This window comes from Hipposideros armiger, unplaced genomic scaffold, assembly GCF_001890085.2.
Source record: "Hipposideros armiger isolate ML-2016 unplaced genomic scaffold, ASM189008v1 scaffold_1098, whole genome shotgun sequence".
Taxonomy (NCBI): Eukaryota; Metazoa; Chordata; class Mammalia; order Chiroptera; family Hipposideridae; genus Hipposideros; species Hipposideros armiger.
In genome coordinates this window covers 77606-104655 of record NW_017732448.1, presented here as the reverse complement: position 1 = coordinate 104655, position 27050 = coordinate 77606, and the positions used below count along the sequence as shown (strand labels likewise).

At 37.9% G+C, this 27050-nt stretch overlaps 1 protein-coding gene across 2 annotated transcripts; it reads left to right on the top strand.

Annotated features, from left to right (window-relative positions):
• Window positions 1–14270: 14270 nt before the first annotated feature.
• REXO2 (RNA exonuclease 2) lies at window positions 14271–26112 on the top strand. Of its 2 annotated transcripts, none has more exons than XM_019632217.1 (7): window positions 14271–14560; window positions 15512–15595; window positions 19575–19652; window positions 20242–20353; window positions 21725–21833; window positions 23225–23278; window positions 25689–26112. In XM_019632217.1, the coding sequence occupies exons 1-7, from the start codon at window positions 14414–14416 to the stop codon at window positions 25816–25818; spliced, it is 714 nt and encodes a 237-aa protein (XP_019487762.1). In that variant the 5' UTR covers window positions 14271–14413; the 3' UTR covers window positions 25819–26112. The 2 variants fall into 2 exon arrangements, with proteins under 2 accessions (XP_019487762.1, XP_019487761.1); XM_019632216.1 differs by having other exon boundaries at window positions 14358–14560; window positions 25674–26112.
• Window positions 26113–27050: the final 938 nt, after the last annotated feature.

Here is a 27050-nt window from a genome sequence, read left to right as displayed (position 1 = left end):
TCCAATTTAATTTTTTTTCAGATAGCCACCTAGTAACTAACAATATTTATTATTAATTCATCTTGTCCCCACTTATTCCCCCATTGTATTAGGTCTATTCCTGGACTTTAAATGTCTGGTCCCAGAACCTAATTATTACAGGACTAATTTGTCCCACACCCATCCCATGACTCTTCTTTTTCAGATTTTGCTTCCTAATTCTTTCATGCTTATTTTTCTGTGAACTTTACAATCAGCCAGCCTATTGATATTTCCATCAAAATGGTAATGATTGGTATTTAATGGACTTTTATTATAATGAGATGGGGTATTTTTTCTTCTTTGTATCAGCCAATTATATTTCTTCATGAATTGTCTGTTCATATCCTTTGCCCATTTTCCTATTAGGGTTTTGATTCTTCTTACTGATTTATGAAAGCTTTTTGTATTTAAGAATACCAAAACTTTGTTTGAAATGTTTCTTGTAAATGTTTTTTCCAATTAGTTAATTTTGTTTCTGATGTTTTTTAAGTCTAGAAATAAAGAGTAAATGTGTGTGTGTGTGTGTGTGTGTGTGTGTGTGTGTGTGTGTGTGTGTGTGTGTGTCTATGCATGCACACACATGGGTAGGGGGAGTGAAAGCTAACCATCTTTTCTTGTGTGGTTTCTTATCCTATTTTGAGATTTATACATTATTTCTGTACCCCAAAGTAAAATTTTCAGCATATTAAAATGACTATTTTTATATTTAACTGTTTAACCCATTTAAAATTTATTTTAGTATAGGATGAAGTTCTGATTGAATCAGTTTTTTTTCCAGCTAATTTCTCCAACACTATTTAATACTTTTTTTTTTAAATGCCTTTATTTAACTATTTTTTCAGAATTCAAAATATGATCAAGAAAACACTATATTTCAAGTTTGGGGAAAAAAAATCCAGTTATGATTTAGACTATGATTGTGTGAAGCCTGTAAACTAATACAGGAAGAACTGGCATTCTATAGCCTGAATGTGAAATGACTTAAGTCACAGATTTAAGGTCCTCTAGTTTATATTTTTAAAAGGTGGGTTTTCCCCAAATTTGATGATCTGTAAACTTTAAATTAAAATTTATAATTCCTATTAATAAGGAAATAATTCTATTAGAAGTTTCTTATTGTGGTAAAATATATAACAAAATTTGCCATTTTAAAGGGTATATAGTTCAGTGACATTTAGTACATTCACAGTGGTGTGCAGCCATCACCCTGTATATTTCCAAACTTTCCCATCAGCCCACATAAACTGTACCCGTTAAGCAATAGCATCGCATTCCCCTTCCCTCTCCCCCTTTCCCTGCCCCTGGTAACCTCCAATCTACTTTCTGTGTCAATGAATTTGCCTATTCTAGATATTTCATATAAATGATATCATGTAATATTTGTTTTTTTATGTATGGCTTATTTCACTTAGCATAATGTTTTCAAGGGTCATCTATAGTGTAACATGTATAAGAGCTTAATTTCTTTTATGGCAGAATAATGTTCTTTTGTATATATATACCACACTTTGTTTATCCATTCGTCTATCTATTGATGGACACTTAGGTTGTTTTCACCTTCTGGCTATTGTGAATAGAAATAATTCTATTTTATTCAACTAATTGAGTATCCTCAAAGCTCCCACATTTTCTTTTCTAAAGAAATAAGTGGGTGTCTATTCAATAAATGGTGTTGGGAAAACTGGACAGATGCATGCAAAAAAAAAAAAAAAGAAACTGGACCACTTTCTTATGCCATCTACAAGAATAAACTCAAAATGGATTAAAGACTTAAATGTAAGATCCAAAACCATAAAACTCCTAGAAGAAAATATAGGCAGTAAACTCTCAGACATTACTCTTAGTAATATTTTCACTGATATATCTCTTCCGGCAAGGGAAACAAAAGAAAAAATGAACAAATGGACTGCATCAAATTCAAAAGCTTTTTGCACAGCAAAGGAAACCAACAAAACGAAAAGACATCCTACTGAATAAGAGAAGATATTTGCCAATGATATGTCTGATAAAGAGTTAATACCCAAAATTAATTTTAAAAAACCCCTACAACTCAACTCCAAAAAACAAAACAATCCAATTAAAAAAATGGGCAGAGGACCTGAATAGACATTTCTCCAAAGAGGACATACAGATAGCCAGTAGACATATTAAAAGATGCTCAACGTCATTAATCATTAAAGAAATGCAAATTAAACCACAATGAGATACCAACTTACCCCAGTCAGAATGGCTCTCATCAGTAAATCAATGAACAAGTGCTGGTGAGGATGTGGAGCAAAGGGAACCCTTGTGCACTGTGGGAGGTGGGGTGGTGATTGCAAATTGGTGCAGCCACTATGGAAATCAGTATGGAGGTATCTCAAAAAACTGGAAATGCAACTACCTTATGACCCAGCAATTCCACTCCTGGGTGTTTATCCAAAACACTAATTTGAAAAGATATATGCACCCCTATGTTCACTACGGCGCTATTCACAATAGCTAAGATATGAAAACAACAGAAATGCCCATCAAGAGACACTTGGATAAAGAAATTGTGTACATATATACAATGTATGCTCACTCTTGGAATTCAGCCACCATGCTGAAAGGAAGCCCACATGGAGATGATGTTCCAATGATTCTGGTTGGTAATAAGTGTGACGTGAAAGATGAAAGAATTGTAGGAAAGGAACAAGGTCAAAGTCTAGCAAGACAATGGAACAACTGTGCATTCTTTCTATCCTCCGCAAAATAAAAAATAAATGCTAATGAGATCTTTTATGATCTAATGCGGCAAATTAACAGAAAAACTCCAGTGAGTTGGGAAGGCCTGGAAAAAGTCATCCTGCCAGTGGCTTTAATATACTAAATGCATTGTAGCTATGAGTCAGGTCTGAAGAACTGTTGCTCAATTCAACAGTGCCAGCATTCCAGCTTTGTTAAACCTACCAACACCTTAAATGGACTTTCTGTGGTGGTACCCTTTGAGAGGCGAATGAAAGCTAACACATTAGTTTGCACGTTCTACTTGCTTTCCAGTATCACAAGAGAGATTTTTACTTATATAATAGTCCTTCAGTATGCAGCTGGTAAAACCAGAGGCTACAATTCAGTATTACTGCTAAGAGGCATTTTCATCCGCTAATGTACATGTATGAAAATGGTGTACTGTATACTTTAACATGCCCTGTATTTTGTATTGGAGAGTACAATAATGTAAATCCTAAAAGCACCACTATTTTAGCATAATAAAAAAAGTCCTAAGAGCTCCTATATAGACTACTCCAGATAACTTTGCTTCTTTGATACTTGTAGCTTATTGTAATTTTTTAAAAGAAATTGAAGGTCATTATCATTGTATTGTACAAGTATGCTCTTTGATTAACACAGCTATATAATATTTTTTATTTTAAAAAAAGCTTGGGAGACAGTGATCTTGTCTTTAAAATATGATAGTTCTTTCAGTATAATGTCTTAGATTAAAGATGTTGCTTTTAATATCCATTGGGAAAGAAATGTCCATACTTTTCAAATCTCTTATTATATGTTTCCTTTTGTGTTTACATAGGGAACAATGTTTATAGTTGTGTGTACAGTGGGGGCCTACAACAAGAAGTGTATATTTTCAAACAATTTTTTTTTAAAGATTTTATTGGGGAATGAAGGGAACAGCATTGGGGAATTGGGGAAGGGGAACAGATTAAGTTGCTGTCCTTTTGTTCTTCAGTCTAGTTGTGGAGGATGTCGCTTCAATGCCCCATGATGGTATTGTGATCATTGCACTCTTCTCGGCTGAGGCAGATCAGTCACCGGCCATTAGATGGCTGCTCACGGTGGCTCACGGCAGCTCATGCTGGCTGTTGGCCGCTCACGCTGGCTGCCAGCTACACATGGTAACTTCACTGCAGCCTACGCCGTTGCTGGCGACTCATGGCAGCCCAGCTCCAGGCCAAGCTGTTGTTCATCATCTTAGCTGTAGAAGGCATAATGTCACTGGCCCATGTAGGATCCAAACTGGCGGCCCTGCTGCTCAGAGCTCGTGCTCCCAAGCCAGCTCTTAACCAACGAGCCACTCGGTCGGCCCTCAAACAATTTTTAAATGATTTAACAATTTCTGTAAATAATTTTCAGATTTCTGCAGCTGTAGAGTCTCACTGTGAATCGTTGCTTGCTCATGCATAAGTGTATCTGCAATAGAAAATATACAGATTTAGTGTTTTTGCCTGTTAATGATTGTTTCACATGCGTAAAATTTTAGTTGAGATGTTAAATGGTGGACGAGTGCTATGGATGTGAATATGGGAAATAATTTTAATCATGTGTAACTGGTCACAAGGCCTAAATTGCAATAACTATTGCTGTTTTATTTAACAATGCCTTGTTGTTTTGTATGCATTAATGTTTGGGTGTAAAGATTGTGTGTCTATCCAACAGGGAAACACAGTATTTAAATTGACCAACCTAATGTTACAACTACTTTGAGGTGGCCAAATGTAAACTAAAAGCTTTAATTAAAGTGCAATTTTGTATAACTTAGCATCAGTAGTTCAATAATAGTGGATCGCCATGAATAAACAAATTGGTAAGTACAAAATAGTTACAGGGATGTGAAATACAGTATGGGAAATATAGTCAATTACATTGTAAAAACTATATATAGTGTCAGATGGGTACTAGACTCATTGGGGGTTCCCTTCATAAATTGTATGAATGCCTAACCACTGTACTGTATACCTGAAACTAATATAAATAATATTGAATGTCAACTATAATTTAAAAAATTATATAGTCACGGAATGTAAAATACAGTACAGGGAATACAGTCAATGGTATTGTAATAGCTATATATGTTGTCAGATGGGTAGTAGACTTGGTGGGGTTATCACTTTGTGAGGGGTGTAAATGTCTAATCACTGTGTTATTTAGTACACCTGAAACTAAATAAAAATAAAAAAAAAGAAGTAGGTGATTAGTTTTTGAAAGGCCCTTAAAACCAAGTAATATACTAAATGCATATTCTTAAAAACAGTCAACTTAAAATTAAACAGGTTGGTTAGTGGGAGAAGCCCAGTGCCAAGAAGTTCATTGAATCTATGTATAGCTCTGTTTCCTGTCTCATTGAACTGACTTTTGTGGAAACATAATACAAAAGAAGGAATGGGAAGGACAGCAGTTTTTGAATTGCAAAACCAGTCCTGTTTGTTATGTCCTTAGGGAATTTTAAGAGCCTAAAAAGAAGAAAAAAATACTTTCTGTTAAAACAAATAAAACATCCTCAAATATCTACCAAAATATCTTTCCTTAGGGAGAAGCAAATAAATATTAACAAATATTTGTAAATAGTTATTATAATAAATAGTTTCTAATAATAAGTAGTTGTCATTTACTGGGGGTTTATAATGTGGTGGGTACATGAGCTGACTTAATCTTTACAGTAACTCTGAAGTAGGGAATAGTTGTTACTTTTATTTCATGAGTGAAGAAAAAGAGATTTAGACAGGTTTCATTACTAGATCAAGGTCACACAGGTAGTGAGTGGTAGAGTAAGAATTTGAATGCCCGTCTTTCCTACGCATAAATCTTAAATACTGTCTGTACCTTATATTATACTCCCCTTTCCCCCCATGAAGTATTTTGCTTTGGAAACAACTGTTTAGATGTGGCGAAAATGTGAAAATAATTTTTTGTTTAACTTTTTTTGTCTGTATCTTTTCCTGTTAGAATAGAGTTCAAAGACTACTTTGAGGCCAGTGCAGGATTAGAAGGTAGGAAATGGAAGATGTCTTCCTGTTTAGAATATTTAGGATTAGTAATAGTAGTGTTCTCTAATGTGGAGTACATATTTCTTATTGTTTTTTGTAGGAAGCAAGAGATACACCAAATTTCAAGAATGAAATAGTACTGAGGAGTTTGTAGTTGGCATTTAAAGCACTGATGAAATTTAGCAGTATTGTTTTCGGAAAGTGGGCCCTTCTTGGCGCAAAGTCCAGGTCCTTGGTTTCTCGAGCAAGGAATTGAACGAGATGCCGGAGTAAAGTAGTGAAAAAGTAGTTTATTCGAAGAGATAGTACATTTCAAAGAAGTAGAAGTAGGCCTGAGCAGTAGAGAATGGCTCAAGGGCTCATTAGAAGAGAAATTACATTCCAAAGAGTTTGGAAGGTCCATGCGCAAAGGTGAGGCTCAAAAGGCTCAAAAAAAGGGAAGAAGGGGTTCAAAAAGAGCAGACTTCCCAGGACTTGGAGTTTTTATCCCTTCTCTAGAATGGGCTGTTCCCCTATGAGCTTGGGACCACTTGATTGGCACCTGTGATTAACAAGAGGTACTGCGCAGGTGCGAGTGATTGGTCTGATCTAGTTGGGTATTTTGTGTCCATTTGTTTTCCCGCAGGGGTAGGTAATTACAATACAAAGGGGAGTTTTGAACGTAGAGGGGATGTCCCATTGGCTGTCGCACTGGACGTTTAGGAATGCAGAGACCCAATGCCTGTCTCTAACTGCCTGCCTTGTTTTCTCTTTGAGAGACGTGATCCCCATAAAATCTCTATGGGAAGCTGAGGGACAGGAGGTCTCTTCTTCTGTATCTGCTTCCTGCTGGGCAGGAGCGTAGAGCTGTCCCTGCCTATTGGGGGTTCACGGAACTCTCGCCCTAGCTGATCTCAGATGAGAGGAAGGGGTCTTGAGATCCATCTGAAAAACCTGTTGGTTTCTGTGGTTGCAACTGGCAATCTTGTTGGGGTATCCTCTGTATTCCTGAGGCCGCTGAATGAGGAAAAATAGATTTTAATTAAAAAATCTCATGAAGCCTGTGGCCATTTAGCTGGTAATTCAGGTGGCGTCAGTTGTCTGGACCCAGAATGGGTTTGGCATTTAGTTTACTAGCCTGGGGGATATTAGGAAGTCACAGGCTTTCAAGTAGTTATCTGAAGCAGGGGTAGGGGAATTCTATTGTTTAGGTTTCAGAAACTGATTTACAAAGCAATCAAAAGCAGGGGGATAGGAGAATTCTAGCATTCAGGCTAGGAGCAATCTTTAGCCTAGGATTCACAGACTGCTGAGAAAAGTAATCAAAGCCAGGGGCTAAGAAACTAAGAAACTAGGGAGGAGACTTAACATTTCTATAGGAAAGAAAATGTAAGTCTTATGGGGGAGGGGGAGTCTTGGTTGGCTGGTAACAGTATCACTTGATAATTTCTATGAAATAAAATGAGATGTGCAATTAGATGAAACAGAAATTAGTCATTACAATTTTAAGTTTTGGCACGAGTTGACTAAAATTCAAATGTAAATTATAAGCCCTGAAGAGAGTCTGATTTCATGAACATACTTCTGATATATTAGTTTACTTTTAGTTTATTTGTTAATGACAATTTAAAAACATGGAAGGCCCATTGAGTTAAACTAATTAAGCAATTTTGCCAACAATTGTTTCCACATGAAGTTTTGTGGTTGTAAGATTTCTTCCCTTTCAAAATTACAGAGTGTAATTATTTAAAATTTAATGCAAGTTTTTGGTGAAGATGGTACTTACCATGTAGAAAGAAAATTACTGTTGTCAGCACTTATGTTTGAAAAATTTTGTCAGGACAATTTAATTATTTTAAAAACAGTGTTCATTTGGGCCGGCCTAGTGGTCCGTTGGTTAAGAGCTGGCTTGGGATACCAGAGGACCCGGTTCAGATCCCACATATGAGGGCCAGTGACACTGCCCTCTACAGCTAAGATGCTGAACAACAGCTCGACCTAGAGTTGGGCTGCCGTGAGTCGCCAGCAATGGCGTAGGCTGCAGCCCCTGCTGCAGTGGGTTGCCATGGGCTACCGTGTGTAGCCAGCAGCCGCCATGAGCGGCCGTCCAGAAGCCGGCGACTGATCTGCCTGGCCCGGGAAGAGCGCAATGATGGTGCCAACTTGGGCCAGTGAAGCAACGTCCTACACAACTAGACTGAAGAACAAAACGACAGCAACTTGTCTGTTCCCCCTCCCCCAATTCCCCAATAAAAATCTTAAATAAATAAATAAATAAATAAATAAATAAATAAATAAAAACAGTGTTCATTCAAAGGAGATTTTATTTGTTAAAATGATAATTCTAAAGCCTGTCCGAACTCTCTCCCTTTAATTTTTCAAGCTCTTTCCTATCAGCTGCAGTGTAGTCTTTACTCTTAATAAACTTGTTTGCTCCCTTACTACTTTTCTTCCATTCTCTCTAATATATCAAGGAAGAAACTTTATTACCTGCTTTGCCAACTGGCAATTCTCACTTGTTTTGTAGCTGCAGCAGAAGTTTGTGCTCCTATGACCGAATATAATGCCATCTTTCAGACTTCATCCTCAGTTTGATGGCAGTGACTTCACACCTGCTTTCAGACTTTTTCTTGCTTTATTTTCTGTAATGCTGCATTTTCTTGAACCTCTTTCTACCATTTTGACCAACAATTATCTTTCTCTTTCTGAATTCCTTTCTTTACTCGCCATTTACATATAGGCAATGTCCAAAGTAAGTTCTGTAGGGGCTAAAAATTGTGTTAGGTTATAAAAAACAAAGGCTCAAAACTATCTTTACAAAGTAGAGATGTTAGTAAAAGAACACTTCCCCGTTAAATCAATTACTTTTAAGATCTTTTGGATATCCCATAATATCACTGGGCGGAGCTTAGTCACATGTCCACGTCCAGCCACAAGGATGCCCCAGTCCCCTGCTAAAACCCAGAAATATGTTATTAATGAAGAGAGAAGTGTATTTGATAGGTCAATCTCTGCCACAATGTGTTTTCTCAAATGCTCAAAAATGATCAGTGTTTATAAATAGTGGGCCAGTGAAATAATAATAACTGATTTATTTATACCATTTATTAAACACCTATCATGTGCTGGCATTATGCTGCCTTTGTGCATATTATCTCAAATGTTTACTATAATTCTTCAAATGAAATAGTGTTATCACTGTTTTAAAGAGGAGGAAAATGAGTCTCAGAGAGATTATAGTCAACTTGTTTAAAGAAATATAAAATAGCTGAGGTAGGGCTTGAATTCAGCTGGTTTGTCTCCAAACCCTACTGTCTTTTTCGTTATACATGGGCCACACTGAATATTCCCGCCCACATTCTTTATTTAGACTGCTCTAGCTTGATGTCATAATAACCAATGGCATTTACAGTAGACTATTCATAATTATAGAATATCTAAATTTGGCTGCTATGACAATTACTAATTGATTCAAGCTTGTTATCAAGACTCCTAGAGATTACCAGGTCAATTGATAGCACAGGGAGATGGTTAAATCTCAACAGGGTGTGGGTGCAAATGAGGTCACACTGATGGAACGCAGACTTAACTCTAGTGCTCTCCACCCAAATAACACAGGACCTCAGCTTTTTGCAAAGCCTCTTGCCCAAGTATTTGCAAGATTTTAAGTAAGTCCAACCCCCAGGACACAGCCTTTGCACTGGGTTGCCCATGTCTAATTTCTGTCCCAAATCTTGAAATTTTACTTCTTTATGGTGAAAGAAGGGGCCAGGACCCTTTTCTCCACATAGAAGGAATATCAGGAGTGAGAAGAAACATTCCTCTCCACTCCCCATCCCTGCTCCTGCCTTGCTTCAGTTTTGTCTTTCTAAAATTTTGTTGTGCTAGTGGAGAACTTAAGCAGTGTTGTGTGATACCATCATCACATGTTCTTTTTACTGAAAAAGTTCTGCAGCCTCTGGTCTCCATAAGACTTAGACATGAGCTAGTAAGGACTAAGACAGGAGACAAATCTAGGCGATGGTTGCTGTGCTGTCACAATTACTCTTTTTTTCCCCTCTGATTCAGTCAACTTTTGCGTTGAACTGTGTGTGCTCTTCGATTCGGGGAGCGTCTTCCTTTAGCTTAGCTCTCTCCCAGGATACTCCTTATTCTTCCAAGATATAGGCTTTTGTAGGCTTGCTTCACCAGCTTGTTCAATATGTGCCAACATGTACAAATCAAGTTAGGAATATTCTTTCTGTGCTTATTTGCTTTAAAATTTTGCAAAATAAAAATTTCAAGGTTGGCAGGAACCTATAGCTGTATTTTAAAGACAACTTGCAATCTCCTCCTCTCCCATAGCTTCAGCTATTTTTTTCTATGTAGATAACTTCCAAGTTAATGAGTCTATCCCTGTTCTCTTCCTAGCTGCCTGCTGGATATCTCTATGCAGTTGTCCCTCTTGAAGCACAACTTCAACCATTCTAAAACTGAACTCATCAGCTCTTACTGTTCCTGCAATTTGTTCGCTCCATTGGGTTTCTCTTTTGTTTTAAAGGCTAATCATCTTAGCTGCTTAGGTCCAATATATTCTATCTACCTGGGATAATTTTCGCCAGAATATCTGTTGTCAAAGTTCTCTTCTTTCAGGATCTAATCCATCTTCCTGTATCTTTTTAGTCAAAATTAATTCCTTTCTTCTACATTCTCACAGCACTCTATAATTCTTTGAAGCATTGGCACAATCTCCTTTGTATTAAATTTTGTATCTCCTGGATTGCTTACAGAAATAAATGAGCACCTATTATATAAGGTAATAGATGTTCTATGTTTGTATTTAGTCGTCCTAGAACCCATTTTACAGATGGAAAAATTAAAGCTATTTCTTATCTGCAGAAGAAATGACTGTAAACCCAAAATGAACCATTATTTTTTAAATACCTATAGTGTCTGGTATAATAAATATCAGTTTAATAAATGCATTTTTATTTTGGCATTCTAGCACAGTGTTTAATACAGATTAAGTGTTCACAAAGTGTTTGTTGACCTGAATTCAGATAAAACGCAGTTCAAATTTCATGAAAACCTTTAGGGTGTCCATTTTGTACAAGGTGCATTTTGAAGATTATGTTTGGCTTGTGTTTGTACCTTATTTTTTTATAGTGATAGATGGTAACGGCAAAAGATTTATCATCCTTTATTTCTCCCCAGACCACTAGACGGAGGTAAACAACAGTTATCAGGTATCGGTAGTAAACCTGATGCCAACGTTTCTCAAGACAAAGTTCCACAAAGGAGGAAAAGAAGAGATATTATCATCAACCAGTAATTCTTCATGAGGTGGTTACTATCTATTTAAAAATGCCTTATAAACTGTAGGACAGTTTTTCAGTTGTGAGATAGTCTTATTATTTTGGTGACTACTGACTAGTACTACTACAGTTATTATATGACTCTGTGGTAGTGTTATAAAAGTATAAAAATAACTATATTCTGGAAATTAAAGTCTAGTTTAATAGGCTGGGGATAAAGCATACTAGTTAAAGCTTACTAGGAACATAGTTGTAACATTGTTAGGTTTATGAACTCTGTAACAAGTAATATGAGGAACCAGGGGCCTCTCCTAAATGGAAGCAGAGAAGGATTTGGGGTTTGGGGTTTGGGGTGATTCTAAAATGAGGTTTGGGGTGATTCTGAGGGGGAACTAGGGGGAGTGAGGATTACCTCTGGATTGATTATAATAGTAATCTTTGTTCAAGAGGTAGGAGGAGCTAAGGGCTAGGGAAGTCCTGGTAAGAAAGCAGCAATAAAAACATAAAATTAAAATCCATGTAAATATTTATGATAGCAAAAGGGTGGAAGCAACCCAAGTGTCCATCAACTGAAGAATAAACAAGATGTGGTGTACACACACACAAACACACACACACACACACACGCGCACACAGAGAGAAGAGAATATTATTCAGCCTTGAAAAGGAAGGAAATTCTAACAGTTGCTACAACATGGATGAATTTTGAGGACATTATGATAAGTGAAATAAGCCAGACACAAAAGGACAAATACTGTATGATTTCACTCATATGAGGCACTTAGCATAGTCAGATGAAAAGGGACAGAAACTAGAATGATGGTGGCCGGGGGCTGGGAGGCGGGTGGGTAGAAATGGGAAATTAGTGTTTAATGAATATGGAGTTTCACTTTGGGAAGATGAAAAAGTTCTGGAGATGGAGAATGGTGATTGTTGCACAACGAGGTGAATGTACTTAATGCCACTGAACTGCACACTTAAAAAATCGTTAAAATGGGAAATTTTATGTTATGTATATTTGACCACAATTAAAAAAATGAAAGTAAAAAAAATAGTGTTCTTTCAATAAGGGTGGGTTTGTGGAGCCTTATCCTGTTAGAAACATTGTCATAGATTCTGTCAGAAACATAATCTGATTACCAGCAGTACTGAGAAGCTGACTCAGGGTCCTGTTTCCTTAGAAACTACAAAGTTAAGATAATTGTGGAATGCTGAGTCTAAAAACCTTTTATCTGAATCTCTGCTCCTGGATTGGAAATAGAGACAGCTTCTCTTTGTCAGTGACCTACATGGCTTAGATTCTTTAAATAAGAGATGGTCCATTCTCACTGAAATAACACCAAACAGCAACGTTTCTCATAGTCTATGATTTTTAAAGAACATACCCTTTATGTTAAGTAACAAAAGCAGTTTTTATAGGTTCATAACAATTGGAAAAGCAAAGTCTCTTAGCAGAGTGGTGTAACCTCAAGATAAACTCTGTTAAGAAAGGAAAAGGGAAGGAAATGATTGATGTGGGACAAGGCTGCTTTCAAATTCTAGGGCCCCATTTTCTTGTGTCTGCCCTCCCTCTTATTTACATGGTTTATATTTGTTAATTTGGTGCAACATTGCTCCACTTTGGGATATTAATATTGAAGATTACTAATCTAATGATATTACACACAAAAACCAATACACTGTAAATCTCCTTACATTATAACACCATTCACCTAAACTGTCTTCATATTTGTAATGAAAGTACATTACTATGAAAACTGAAGTTTCAAAAATGTCCACACATAATTTTCACTACCCAATATTATAAAATTATGATAGTGAAATTTTAGGATATAAATTCTTAAATGTAAATAGCATTTTGTAAGTTGTAATCAAACTAATCAATGTTCCAGTAGTAACTTTGAAAACAAAAGTTCTTTGAAAATTTAAAGAAGTAATAATACTTTAGGAGGATAATAGAAAGCCCAACGGATAAGTTTATATACTTCATCTGAATTTACTTTCTACGAATGAAATTAAAAACTAAGAAAAAACTAAAGAAGAAATGTAGACTATTTCTTATAAAGGAAGACTACAAATGAATAAAAAGCTATAGCAAAACAATGTGACTCATCAGGCAATGCAATTACAATATACACACATTCTGCATAATGAAAGTCTTTATACGGTGTATATAATCTGTGCACACGATTTGATGACCCTTCAAAGAGAGTTTCTCTGCTCCTTGGGGTGGTGGTGGGTTGAGTACAGCAAAGGAGTCACAGGTGAAATCCAGTGCACCTCACTATTCTTACAGCTCTGACTGGGCAACAAAGTTTCTTTCACAAAACCCGTTCATCAGGTACGAATTGCTATGCGATGGACCGCAAGCTCTGTAATTAGTGGCAATATGACTTTCAGAAAAATATACAGAAGATAAAATTCCAGGCTGAAACCAATGTTTGATACAAAGTCGCACTCTGCACACCAACTTGCTACTGAATAGCCAGGATTTAAGAGGCTTGAAAGGTCCTGTTGATGGTGGCCATCATTACTCTTGGAAATGATGGATTAAGGTAGTTTGATCAAAGCCAAAGCAGATTACAGAACGGGCAGAGCTGTTTTTAGTTCATTTTGATTTAATTTGCTGCCTGGATTCGTTATACAAGGACAGGATTTAACTGTGAGAACTTGTAGGGTGGAATAGGAAATCGTTACCTATGACATCCAACAGCTGAACTGAAAACATCCCTCCCTAAGAAATAAGGAATAACCAACCGTTTGTCAACGAAGGACAGGCATTTCAATACCTAATGCGTCCCAAGCGATCTCTCAGACATGATCTCTTTTAAGGATTTCTAAAGGATTTGAGGATAGTGGAATTGGCCTTCAGGCCTAAAAAAAGCCCTGCTGTCTCGTGTAAACTAGAAAAATATCTAGTGTGTGGAGTGGAGGGACAGGTTAGTAAAAAGAGGAGGGGCGAGGGAAGAAAAAAAAGGAAAGATATATTTGAAAAAAAGCAAAAATAGGAAACTAGGTTTTTTTTCCGACCAAAGTAAGAGCGTTCTTTCACAGTTAGGCAGTTTCCTGAGTTGCAAACTCAGGAAATAACTTTTTGAAACGAATAAACTTAGTTCTGAAAAACATGCGCGTCCAATAATATCCGAAAACACGTGGCGGGGGTGGGGAAATCGGTAGCAATACCGGGCGAGACTCTAAGTCCCATCACCCTCTTCGGTAGTTAAGCTGGGCTGTTGAGGGCGAGCCGGCGCACTGGATGCTGGGACTTGTGGTTTTGGCTCCTGAGCCTCCCAGCGGGTTTGCGACGTTTAGCGACCATCGCGCCTGCGCCAGCGCCGCCTGAGAGCCTGGGGCAGTGGCGGCTCGTACCGGGTGATGCTAGGCGGCTCCCTGCGCTCCAGGCTGTTGCGAGGTGTGGGTGGGAGTCGCGGGCAGTTCGCGGCGCGGGGTATCCGCGAAGGTGGCGCAGCCATGGCAGCAGGGGAGAGCATGGCTCAGCGGATGGTCTGGGTGGACCTGGAGGTGAGTGAGGTCGGTGTTGGGGTGAGGGGGGGCTGAGTGAGGCTTCGCGTGTGGGACAGAGTAGCTGAGCCTGTCCGGGAAGAGCGGCGGGTGTCTGGGTCTCAGGTGTGACAGGTGAGAGCCGCCCGGTGTGAGGCAAGGGAGGGGGCGGGAGTGCTGCGGGTGTTGGGGACTGTGCTGTACTGTGGGGCTTCTTTTCAAAAGGGAGGAGTCATCCATATGAGTTCCCGCACCCTCCAACTCTGCCCAGATGTGGACCTCCCTAACTCCCTTTGGGCTTAGGGTGACAGGGTGGGTGTGGGGACAAAGGCTCTGCTAGACCCCACTTCCCCAGACTTACAGGACCCTAGCTAGGTAAGTTGTTGGAGCTAGACGGGACTCCGGAGATGACTCAGCCTTACTCCTAGTTCCGTAAACGAGAAAATTGAGGCCCAGAAAGAGGATTCAGCTCATTCAAGGTCACGCTCTTAGTGAGCATCTGAGTTGGGACTAGAACCCAGCTCTGTAACCTTTAGGTTTTCCATACTCATGTCAAGGACTCCCCTCTTTCTTGAGCCTCAGTATTATCATGTAGGAAATGGAGATAATACCAGTACTTTCTATATTTAATTGTGATGAAGATCAAGTGGTTAATAAATATGAAAACTTTGTAAACGCTGCAGAGATGTAGTGATGTTAGTTATCTAACTCTTCCAAAATTGAATGCTGTTAGTGCTCAATTTTGCTCACTTTGCATCCGCTCTAGAGTTGCACCAGGGTGCCTGACATATAGCAGGTCTTTGGTGAGTGTTTATTGAATAAATGACTAATGTTTAGTACCTTGAGGGCTTTTCTGTCCTGGTTGTGGGATATAAACTGAATATGCTTAAGGGAGTTTCTGTTACATAAACTTGGGTAGAATAGGCCAGAAAGATGGTTTTATGTGTGTTTTATGTTTATTTTTTATTGCAGATGACAGGATTGGACATTGAAAAGGACCAGATTATTGAGATGGCTTGTCTGATAACTGATTCTGATCTCAACATTTTGGCTGAAGTAGGTGGTGTTCTGTAATACAGTCATATTGCAGCAGTTCTCAACCTTCCTAATGCCGGGACCCCTTAATACAGTTACCCATGTTGTGGTGACCCCCAACCATAAAATTATTTTCGTTGCTACTCTATAACTGTAATTTTGCTACTGTTATGAATCGTAATGTAAGTATCTTTTTGTTTTCTGATGGTCTTAGGCGACCCCTGTGAAAGGGTCATTCGACCCCCAGCGACCCACAGGTTGAGAACTGCTGGTTTAGAGTGTGTTGGAAATACAAAGATCGTTTTTCCTCATCTCTTTATTTTAAAAATAAGAAAACTGAGGTCCATGTACTGAAATACAAAGTAATGTGTCAGGTCATGGTAGGGTTTGTACAAGAACCAAAGTAATCCAGCTCACAGCCTAGTTATTTTTCAATAAGCCATGCCCCAAATGACAGAAGCATAAATGTTGTTTACTGAGCGCTTACTGTGTGCCAGGCACAGCTCTAAGTGCTTTATATGTGTTCACACTTAATCCTCACAATGACTGTAAGGTAGGTACTGTTACACTCATTTTATAGAGGAGGACATTTTGGAACAGAGATGTTGGATAATTTGCCCAAGGCCACCTGACTAGTTATTAGGGGATCCAGGAGTTTTAACCCAAGCAGTCTGAGTAAAGTGCCCCTAGCCAGTGAGACAGCTAACTATATAGTCCCGTCAGGATTGGTGACTCATGCCAAAGTTGACATCTTTCTATCGTAACCTTAATTTTAACTCGACTCCATATATCCAGTTTTTGCTTTTTCAGCTAGGACATGTGATTCTTCTAGATCTGTATTAAGATTTTAGAAACTCTGTTGATGCAGAATCATAAAATATTCTCGTTGACATATTGGGCATGATTAAAGTTTTAATATGCTGCTTTTGAACTGAAACATTAAGCAAATAAAATAAAACACACCTGTTGCCTGTTGGCCACTTGCAAAACATTTAATAAGTATGTGACAGCATCCGATTGGTTGAGGGTGAAATCCCTGGCCTTGAATGACTGTTGTCATATTGTCAGCAGTATTCAGAGGCAGTGAGAAACTCTAGAATAGGAACACAGCAGGGGTATCCGTGGGAAAGACAAGTCTTGTTAAAATAAGTTCCCAGAGGGTAGGCTTGATGTGTTACGGGCACTGGATAAATTTCATATATCTATAGTTAAGACTATACTTATTTTCGTGGGTAGGTAAAAGAGGGGAGAAGGCATTTATAGATGAATTACTACTTTCGTGGAGTACCAAGTGTATGTCTTGCAACCTCCTGATACATCAGCTGGAGGACAATCATGAGACTGTATTTCTCGCTTTAACAACTAGCTTCTTAAAAAACTTTATATAAATAAAGCCCTGAGTTTTAGGCTTGGTTGTTTTTTTTCCTGTCACTTGGAATTTACTAGAGATGAATAGTGAAGAGAAGTGTCTTTATTTTACCAGCCCTGCTTACCCTTGGCTGAAGAAGAATTTTTCCCTTAGACTGTTGATATAATGTGAAATACTGACAGTTTAATGGGCCAGTTAGTTGATATGTACCCTGGAGGAAATTTGGGTCTGTATTCACCAGCTGCAGGTGAGTGCGACATTTGTAAATAGACTCAGTCAGATGAGGATAAGGATGTTAAAAAAAAAATGCGTGGGCTATTGGCACTTAAGTGTCGGTGGAAAATAAGTTTCATTCTTGTGTACAAGTCTGAAGGAAACTGTTTTATGTTGGTAGAAGAACAAACATCCTATCCTGAAAATTTTTCTGTGGGTAGCTAGCTTAGTGTGCCAAACTGGCATCTAGAATAAGTTATATAGCCTTAGATTGATAATAGTTTACTTTTTTCACTTTAGTTTGTTAGAAAATTTTAATGACATTTTGGTTTTATAAAAAATATATTATCAGAGCAAATTTTTTGCTTCATGGAGGTTGCCATTACCAATTTTCTTGTTTGGTTAAAACTCCTTGTTAGTTGTAGGATGTCTGGCATATTTTAGTGAAATTCTAGTCATTCTTCTCAGTGATTGTAAACTATTTTTACTACCATTAGTAGTAATAATACCTTGGATTTATAGTACTTGTAGAGAGTTCAAAGAACTTTCATATCTATAATTTCTTTTATCTTGTTAACATCTCTTTGAGGGAGGGGGGGGGCAGTTTATTATCTCCATTGTACTGATGGAGAAACTAAGCCCATGGTGACTTGCTTTAATGTCACAAGTTGGGCTTCTTTTACTGCTGGGACTCCATCCAAGAGACGTACAGTTGAATGAATGTTCTATTAAATGGAGCTGAGAACTTAGGGCCACTTTTTTTTTCAGATGTCACCAATTACCTTTTTAATTCTTTAATATAAAAATATTGTTAAAATTAAATAGTATAACTTTATCCAAAATATATGTATAGTAAGCTCTTGGTTTTTTGACCTGTTCTCCTGCTCCATCCTATTCCCCAAAGTTTATGTATTTTCTTGGTATTTTATATGCATATATAAATGTATTTTTTTTTAAAACAAGTATAAATGAAATCGTATGTATACGAGGTCTGGCAATTAAGTTTGCGAACTTACTACCGTGAACTTACATTGGCAGCACTGTCCAAACAGCTTGGTCAGGTTTCATAACCTTGGTATACCCGTGTCTCACAGTGTTGGTGTCGATGTGTGGCAGTGTCTTGCTGAGTGGCGTTCATTGTTGTGTGTTTTTGTGTGCCATCACAATGTCTGAGCTTGAATTAGAGCAATAAACAAACATTAAATTTCTTGTTAAGCTTGGCAAGAGTGGAAGTGAAATCAGGGACGTGTTAGTCCAAGTTTATGGGGATAATATCATGAAAAAAAGGCAGTGTACAAGTGGATTAGATGTTTACTACGGGGGAAAAATGGGTCACTGATGAAGACAGGTCAGGGCAAGCAGTAACGAGCAGAACTGATGAAAACACTGCCAAAATTCGTTGAATTGTGTGTCAGGATCATCAGCTGACTGTGAGAAGCATAGCAGACCAAGTAAACATCGATAGAGAAACAGTTAGGAAAATCTTAACTGAAAATCTTGGCACGAGAGAGGTGTGTGCAAAAATGGTCCTGAAGGAGCTCTTGCATCACAGCAATGCGCAGCTCACACGGCACTGTCTGGGAGGGAGTTTTTAGCCAGTAAACAAATAGCTGTATTGGAACACCCTCCCTACTCACCTGATCTGGCCCCCAATGACTTCTTTCTTTACCTGAAGATAAAGGAAATATTGAAAGGAAGACATTTTGATGACATTGAGGACATCAAGGGTAATATGACAGCCCTGATGGCCATTCCAGAAAAAGAGTTCTAAAATTGCTTTGAAGTGTGGACTAGGCACTGGCGTCGGTGCATAGCTTCCCAAGGGGAATACTTCAAAGGTGACCATAGTGATATTCAGCAATGAGGTATGTAGCACTTTTTCTAGGGTGAGTTCGTGAACTTAATTGGCAGATCTCGTGTACTGTTCTGCAGTCTGCTCTTTTCATTTGGCAGTAGAGATACCTCGAAATGACTCATCATCAGGGGTTGGCAAGCTTTTTCTAAAAAATACCGAATATTGAATATGTTAGGCTTAGAGTTCCACATACCTCTCTGTTACAGGTATGTTTGTTTTACAACCCTTTACAAATGTCTAACTGATTCTTAGTTTGCTGGCAATAAAAAAGAAAAAGCCACAGGCTGGGCTGTAGTTTGGTGACCCTTGATAGATGCCTATTTCCTCTACTAAGAAGCATTTCAGTTCTCAGGAGTGTGTGTGTGTGTGTTTGTTCATTTGTTCTTTTTTGCCATCATAAATGGTGCTAGATGAATGAGGACCACTTCTAGAGTTAACAAAACGCCCTCATCTCTTACTTTCTCTGGTATATATATTTAATCCTTAAACCAGCTTAAACTTGACCTCAGAAACCCGGGTTATCCCTGTTATTCTGATTGACTAATGGCTTTTCTCATCCACAGGGTCCTAACCTGATTATCAAACAACCAGATGAGTTGTTGGACAACATGTCAGATTGGTGTAAGGAGCATCATGGGAAGGTAACAGTACCAAATAGCAGGATTGCTGCTTTGGGGAATCAGTAACAACACCTGAATCCTATATCATTGTTGGAGGTATTTTAAAAAGGGTTAGAGGAAGATTGCTTGGCAAGCCTGGGACACTGCGTGCTTGTTTACTTTTGACCTTTGGGACCTCTTGATCATCTTTTCCTGAATGTCCTCTTTTTCCTCTCCTACATTCAGTCTGTCACGAACGCATTGAGGATTGTCAAGTATTGCTCAAGTCAGTCTTTTGGATAAGGTTAGACATCAACTTTCAGAAAAGGGGGAATGCTGCTCTCCTGTTAATAGTTGTCTCTTCCCAGAGATTATATCTTTGGACTTTGAGCACCATCTTTTTTGACTGTGTGGAAATGCTATTAACATTCAGAAACATAGCTTATTTGACTTGGATTCTTTTAAGAAAAAAACTGGTGTAAAGATGGCAGTTTCAATTTGAACTTGGGCTTTATAAATGGTCCCTTTGTGGTTATATTTGCCCATTTTTAGAAGTGAAGTTTCATTTCTGGATGCCTTTGAAAACTGACTTCATGTGTTTCTGGTGGGGGCTGGGAATTCTGTCTTGCAGTCTGGTCTAACCAAAGCAGTGAAGGAGAGTACAATGACATTGCAGCAGGCAGAATATGAATTTCTGTCCTTTGTACGACAGCAGACTCCTCCGGGGCTCTGTCCACTGGCAGGTAAAATCCAATCCTACATATACCTTGTAGATAGTCTTCCATTGTAGTGGTTCAAGAGACTGCTGTTCCGGGAAGATCAGCCAAGACCATCATGTCTTCCACTTAACCCTGATTTGGATTATTCATCTTACTTTTGTGTTCAGGTGTCCTTGTATAACTTACATATGAATGTTGGGAAAATGCCCCGAAACCCAACATGAGATCTGGGGTACTCAGACTAACTCAATACAATTTTGCCTCATATTTTTATTATGAAGAATCTTCAAATGTACAGAAAAGTTGGGTTTAGTAATTGTTATCCTTGTGCTATGTTTGTTTTCCCTATTTTCTGTTGGATATTTGAAAGTAAATTGCTGGCATTACGATACTTCATTCCTGATCACTTCATCAAGCATTTCCTAAGAATAAGGACATTTTCCTATGTAACCATAATATCATTATCACATTTAAGATAATTAAAAATAATTCAATAACATCAGCTGATATCCAGTTCACATCCAAAAATGTCTAATTGTTTTTGAACCAGGACTCAATCATGGCTTATGCATTTCATTTGGTTATTATGTTTCTTTAAGTCAAATCTAAAAGGTCCACCTGTGTTTTTTACCTTGTGACACTGACTTTTTAAAGCAACCAAGCCAGTTCTACTAGAATTTTGAAAGCACTGCCATGTGTCAGAGGGAAGTTAATGTTCTATGGAGGTGTGTTTGTATTTGTATATGAAAATTGATGTAGTTTACTAACACTTTCCTTAAACATTCATTAAAAAAGTTTTGACTTTAAGTACTTGAACATATATTGTATAAATTTACCCCCTAGCCTTGTAGCTGATGTCTATTTTAAAGTTCTCATTTAAATTTTAGTGTTTTTAATATTGTATGGAAACATGAACATGGATATAATTTGTTAAAATTGGAATGTAAATAAAGGTTTATCAACATATGTGATTCAGTTAAATTTTTAGTGTTAGTGGCATGGATTTTGTGACACTGGGAGAAAATTTGCATATCTGGTATGATATAAAAAAGTAACAAATAGATTTGTGCATTATTTTAAGTATGTGGAATGATAGATAGCTTTTATCCAGAAAGAGACCACGTACAAATTTATTATGAGCTAGACCTATTAAATACTCAGAATTTGCACTTGTAACCTAATCAGATACCCTCAAACCTGACATGCTTAAGGACTTGTTTGCATTAAAAAAAAAAAAAATATATATATATATATATATATGTATATGTATGTGTATATATATGTATATATAATATCTATCTATCTATCTCCATTTCCAATACAGTTTATGAATTTTTATATCCTGTTGTATACTACTAGAAATGCACAGATGTGGTATACTTCGTGTCTTTCTAGGAAATTCAGTTCATGCAGACAAGAAGTTTCTTGACAAATACATGCCCCAGTTCATGAAACATCTTCATTATAGAATAATTGATGTGAGCACTGTTAAAGAGCTCTGCAGGTAAGGGCTATATTTAGGAACCATTAAACTGTCTCACTTAGCATGTTTTAATTGAGAATTTGTAGAAAGTAGTTGAATAGAGCTGTAGGTCTGAGGGTGCCAAGTAGGTATTTAACTTCCTTATCCCATACGCACTTGGACAGGACCTTAATTTATTCTGGACTGGTGAGAATTGGGGGAAACAATGTCAAAAATCTTCCACATAAATTTCATTAATCCAGAAAATTTATTGAGCACCCATTCTATGCCACGTGTTGGTTAATGTGCTGGGAACATATAGATGAAGGCCTTAAGTAGCTTAGAATTTAGTGGGTTGACAGATGTGTAAAAAACACACCCTAAAAATATACCATGTGATGACTTCTGTAATGGAATTGTGCATACATAATATTGAGGGCACAAGGGAAGAAGTGATGGTGCTACAGTGAAAGGAATGGGAAAATTTTACATAGGAAATAGCTTTTAAGTTGAGGTTTAAAGAAGGGTAGAAATTTTCCAGGTGAGGAGAGAGCATTCCAGAGCATGGGCAGAGGTGCAGAGATATAAGGGAGCAGGAAGATAAGAGCAAAATATGTTCAGAGAATTACAGATAGTTCAGTAGTGCTGGAGTGTAGAGCGTGAGGTTTACCAAAGTAGATGAGGCCCAGTTATGAAGGACTTGTATGCCATGCTAAGGAGATTAAAGTTTATCTTGTAAGGCATGGTGTTCCTTTGAAAAGTTTAAGTAGAGGGATTAGTGATATGATTAGATCATTCTGATTAGAAGGTAGCTAGAAAAGAGGTAGGGAGATAAGAAAGGAGACTTTTTTTTATCATCTTGGAGAAAGAATGAGCTAGGGTAATGGCAGTTGGGTGGTAGAGAAGGGTGTGGAGATAAAGTGAGAAAGTCAGTTGACTGGCATTTAATGCTTGAATGGGGGAAGTGAGGAAAAGGAAGAGGCATAAAGAGATTCTAGTGTTTCTAGTTTCCGCAGGCAGGTTAGACATGGAACTGTTTGAAGATAAAGGGGGAAATAAGAGAAAGTAGATAGATGGGGGAAGGGAGGTGTTGAAGATGATAAGAATGGTTTTATATAGCGGAATTAAAAGTGTCTGGTGGATTTTTAGGTGGAGATGTCTCCAGCAGGCAGTTGGATATCCATGACAGAAACTTGGGAGACGGCTGGGCCGGACTTAACAGATTTAGGGATTTTATACACTGATGAACTAGCCCAGAGAGAATATATAGAATGAAGAGAAGAGGGTGGAAGATAGAGAGGCCTAGGCAAGGAGGCAACTTGATAGTCACAACCCAGATGCCTTTTTTAGTGTTAATAAATTACTTGAAGCAGGTAATTATTCAGTGTATTTGATACACTTTCCTTTGAGAGTTCCATTTTTGCTGTGTATAGACGCTGGTATCCAGAAGAATATGAATTTGCACCAAAGAAGGCTGCTTCTCACAGGTAAGTTTGGGTCCTTCCAAGTGCTTGACAATCTGACATCCTAACTGCTTGAAATAATGTCTGTTCTACACTCTTTTTCCCCCAAGGAAAAAGAGTGGAGAACTTGTATAAAGATAACTTTCTTTTTTTTTGTTTTTTAAAGATTTTTTTATTGGGGAATTGGGGGATGGGAACGGTGCTGGGGAATTGGGGGCAGGGGAACAGACAAGTTGCTGTCCTTTTGTTCTTCAGTCTAGTTGTGGAGGACGTTGCCTCACTGGCCCAAGTTGGCACCATCATTGTGCTCTTCCCGGGCGAGGCAGATCAGTTGCCGGCTTCTGGATGGCTGCTCACGGTGGCTGCTGGCCGCTCACGCTGGCTGCTGGCTTCATACGGTAGCCCATGGCAACCCACCTGCCATCGCTGGCGACTCACGGCAGCCCAGCTCCAGGTCGAGCTGTTGTTCAGCATCTTAGCAGTGGAGGGCAGTGTCACTGGCTCTCATATGTGGGATCCGAACCAGGTCCCTCAGGCATCCCAAGCCAGCTCTTAACCAACGTGCCACTCGGCTGGCCCAAAATAACTTTCTTTTGCTAAGATTATCAGAAATTTAAGTCAAGATTCTAGCATTCTATTCTGAGATATGTAGGCTCTTATGTCTTTGCTGTAGTTTTAAAACTTTTAGATACGGTAACTAAGTTTGTAGGTATGTGAAACTAATTTTCCTAGTAATGAGCAATGTTAATTTTCTTCCCGGCAATAATATGGACTTTCAAAATTGGAACACTTTGTATACAGTTGTATAGACAGCTAGCCTAACTTTGCAATATTTAGTTTTTCAGATTGTTTCATTTATGTTTGCAACTTTAGGTACAAGTGCAAGGAATTTAAATTATCTTACGCATTTAAAAAAACCAAACAAAAAAAAAAAAGAAAAAAAATCTTACGCATTTAGTGTCCTCTTTTTCTTTTTAATAGTCTCATCTTTCAGGAGGACTGTAAAACCTGATGGGAGAGTTAGCAGCTGGCTTCTAAAGGCAGCATTTAGTTTATCCATTCACTCGTGCCAGGCAGAGTGCTAGGCAAACACAGACCACATCCCTGCTTTAAAGAGTCTGGCATTCTTATGGGTTTTTTTGTTTTTTTTTTAATTGGACCTACATGGACTACAGCACAGTAATGAACAGCTAGAATATCTTACCTGAAACAATTGGGGTTTGGTGTGTTTTGGATTTCAGAATTTTTCAGGTTTTAGAAGGTAATAGCTCATCTGTAGAAACATCATTATGTAATACCCTTAGTGAGGTCTGAGGAAGCACCCTATAATCAAACACACTGATATTTTCCCAGTGAAATGTGTGGATACTCACACAGAATGGCGTTCCTAATGACTATAAATAGCCTCACAGCAAGATTGGTCAGGTTTTGACACATAATGGCTTAATAAAGTACTTTCATTAAGTACTTTCTTTAATCTTTTTTTTTTTATTTCAGTATTGTAGATTGGATGTTGTATATCTTGATTTAGCCACAGACTGTATTTTTGACAGTTTCAGTTCTCTATCATATATCCGAGATCTGGGAAAAAAGCACAGTTGTTGCCTTGTCACAGAAATAACGGTCTTGAAACTCGTACACTAAATTTTGTGCAGTTTATTCTCTAGAAGAGGCCCTTGGCCTATCATTCAGAGCTTATTGATTTACTTGCACATTGTTCTAATAATCTTGGTTACCTGATTTCTCAGACTGCAACAGATGAGAAACAGCATGTTGGAGGAGAAAAAAGGCTGTTAGATGGAGGCAGGCTGCCACTGATTATAGTACAAATCATCACGAGAGAGGAGATAGATCCTCTTTTATGGTTAGGTCCTGTCTGGTAATTGATGTTTATTATGATGACTGAATCATGAGTTACATTCGAGTATGTCAATATAGTTTGTGCAGGGACATCATTAAATATTGCACAGTGTTTCCCAAACTGTGTTCCATGAGCTGTTAATAAGTTTTCCACAGATGTGGTTGATTAAGTTTTAGAAATACTTGTATACAGTACAACCTCCTCTTGCAATTTCACAATACATGTTAGTACATTAAATGCTTTACAGAGAACTTTGAAAACTAAATGTTTAATCTAGTTTTTCCTAAACTTATTTGACCCTGGATTTCTTTTTTTTCCCGTGGAACACCTCACCATCTTACAGAACAGTTTGGGGAAATTTTATCTGTTAACGTATTAGAATTTTTTTTTTTAATCAAACATTTTTTAACAAAGCACTTAAATTTGCTTTACTGAAATGTTCCAGTTCTTGATGTCAGAGAGTGGCATTTACAGGAATACCTGTTCTTAAGTTATTTATAAAAAGTTGTGCTTTTTAAAATGATGTCTCTTATTTTGGGCCATTTCAATTCAGTATAGTATGTTTGCTTGTAGGGCACTTGATGACATTAGCGAAAGCATCAAAGAACTTCAGTTTTACCGAAATAACATCTTCAAGAAAAAAACAGATGAAAAGAAGAGGAAAATTATAGAAAATGGGGAAAATGAGAAGAGTGTGAGTTGATGCCAGTTCTTGTGCTGCCGCCACACAGTTCTCTGGAAGCAACTGCTGGTGTTTTTTTGTTGTTCACACGGATTGCTTGGCAGAGCACCTTCTTTCAGTTAATTTGCATCTCCAGCGTACTGAAGCAGACAGCACCTGAAATATTTTTCTCCTGACATACTGTTTTCATTTATGACATAGCAGCTCATTTGTAAGTACCAGGTCATATCCATTCCTTGGTACATATCTGCAATTGCTTTTAGACCATTTCTTTCATTTTAAAAAATAATAAAGCTAGTTCTATTGAAATGCAAACCTTTTTGTACCGTCTATTCTTTAGTAGTTTCATCATTGCAAAATGATGGCATTTTCTTTTTTAACTGGTATGGCTAATATTTAAATTCTCATAATGCTATTAGGAATGGATTAAGTTTCTTATGTTAAACAGGAATTGAACTTGTTCTGTTTTTCTTTGTAAGTCAGGAATAGAATAACTGGAGATAGATTCAGAGACTCAAATTAGGGCTCACTGTTATAGTTATCAAATTAACAGCTCTGAAAGAACTACTCTTCACTCATTCAAGAAATTCAAGTAAGCCATCAGACAGGAATTCTATAGGTAATAACTAAGATTTATTGGATAGACATTATGTACAAGGCCATCACTGTGCTAGGTTTATAGAACACAAGTAGGTGGCTGCCCTCAGTTTAATGGTCAGTATTTGAGAAAGGATTTCAGTTTGAATATCTTAACTAAGTTTATGTACTTTAGAGCACATTTCTAAGGTGAATCCTCAGTCAGAGGGTACATGAGAATCATCTGTCTCTAGAGCACATCTCATTCTGACAAATGCCTCCTTAAGAAATCAGAATTGGTAGGGTGGTCGGTTAGCTCAGTTGATTAGAGCACAGTGCTCATAACACCAAGGTTGCTGGTTCGATCCCCACGTGGGCCACTGAGCTGCGCCCTCCACAACTAGATTGAAGCAACTACTTGACTTGGAGCTGATGGTCCTGGAAAAACACAATGTTCCCCAATAAAAATTAAAAAAAAAAATCAATTGGGAAAGGCCCAAAGGTGACTTGCGTTTGCTTGAGAACCACTGGATGGAAAGACTTTAGTGGTGATCTCAAATTACATTCCTAACTCGGTTATGGCCAGTGTGTGACCATAAATAGCAGTGTGATCCTAATGTGTGACAGTTACAGCTTTATGAGTAGAGAGAGACTTTAGTGTAACTTTTTCCAAATGT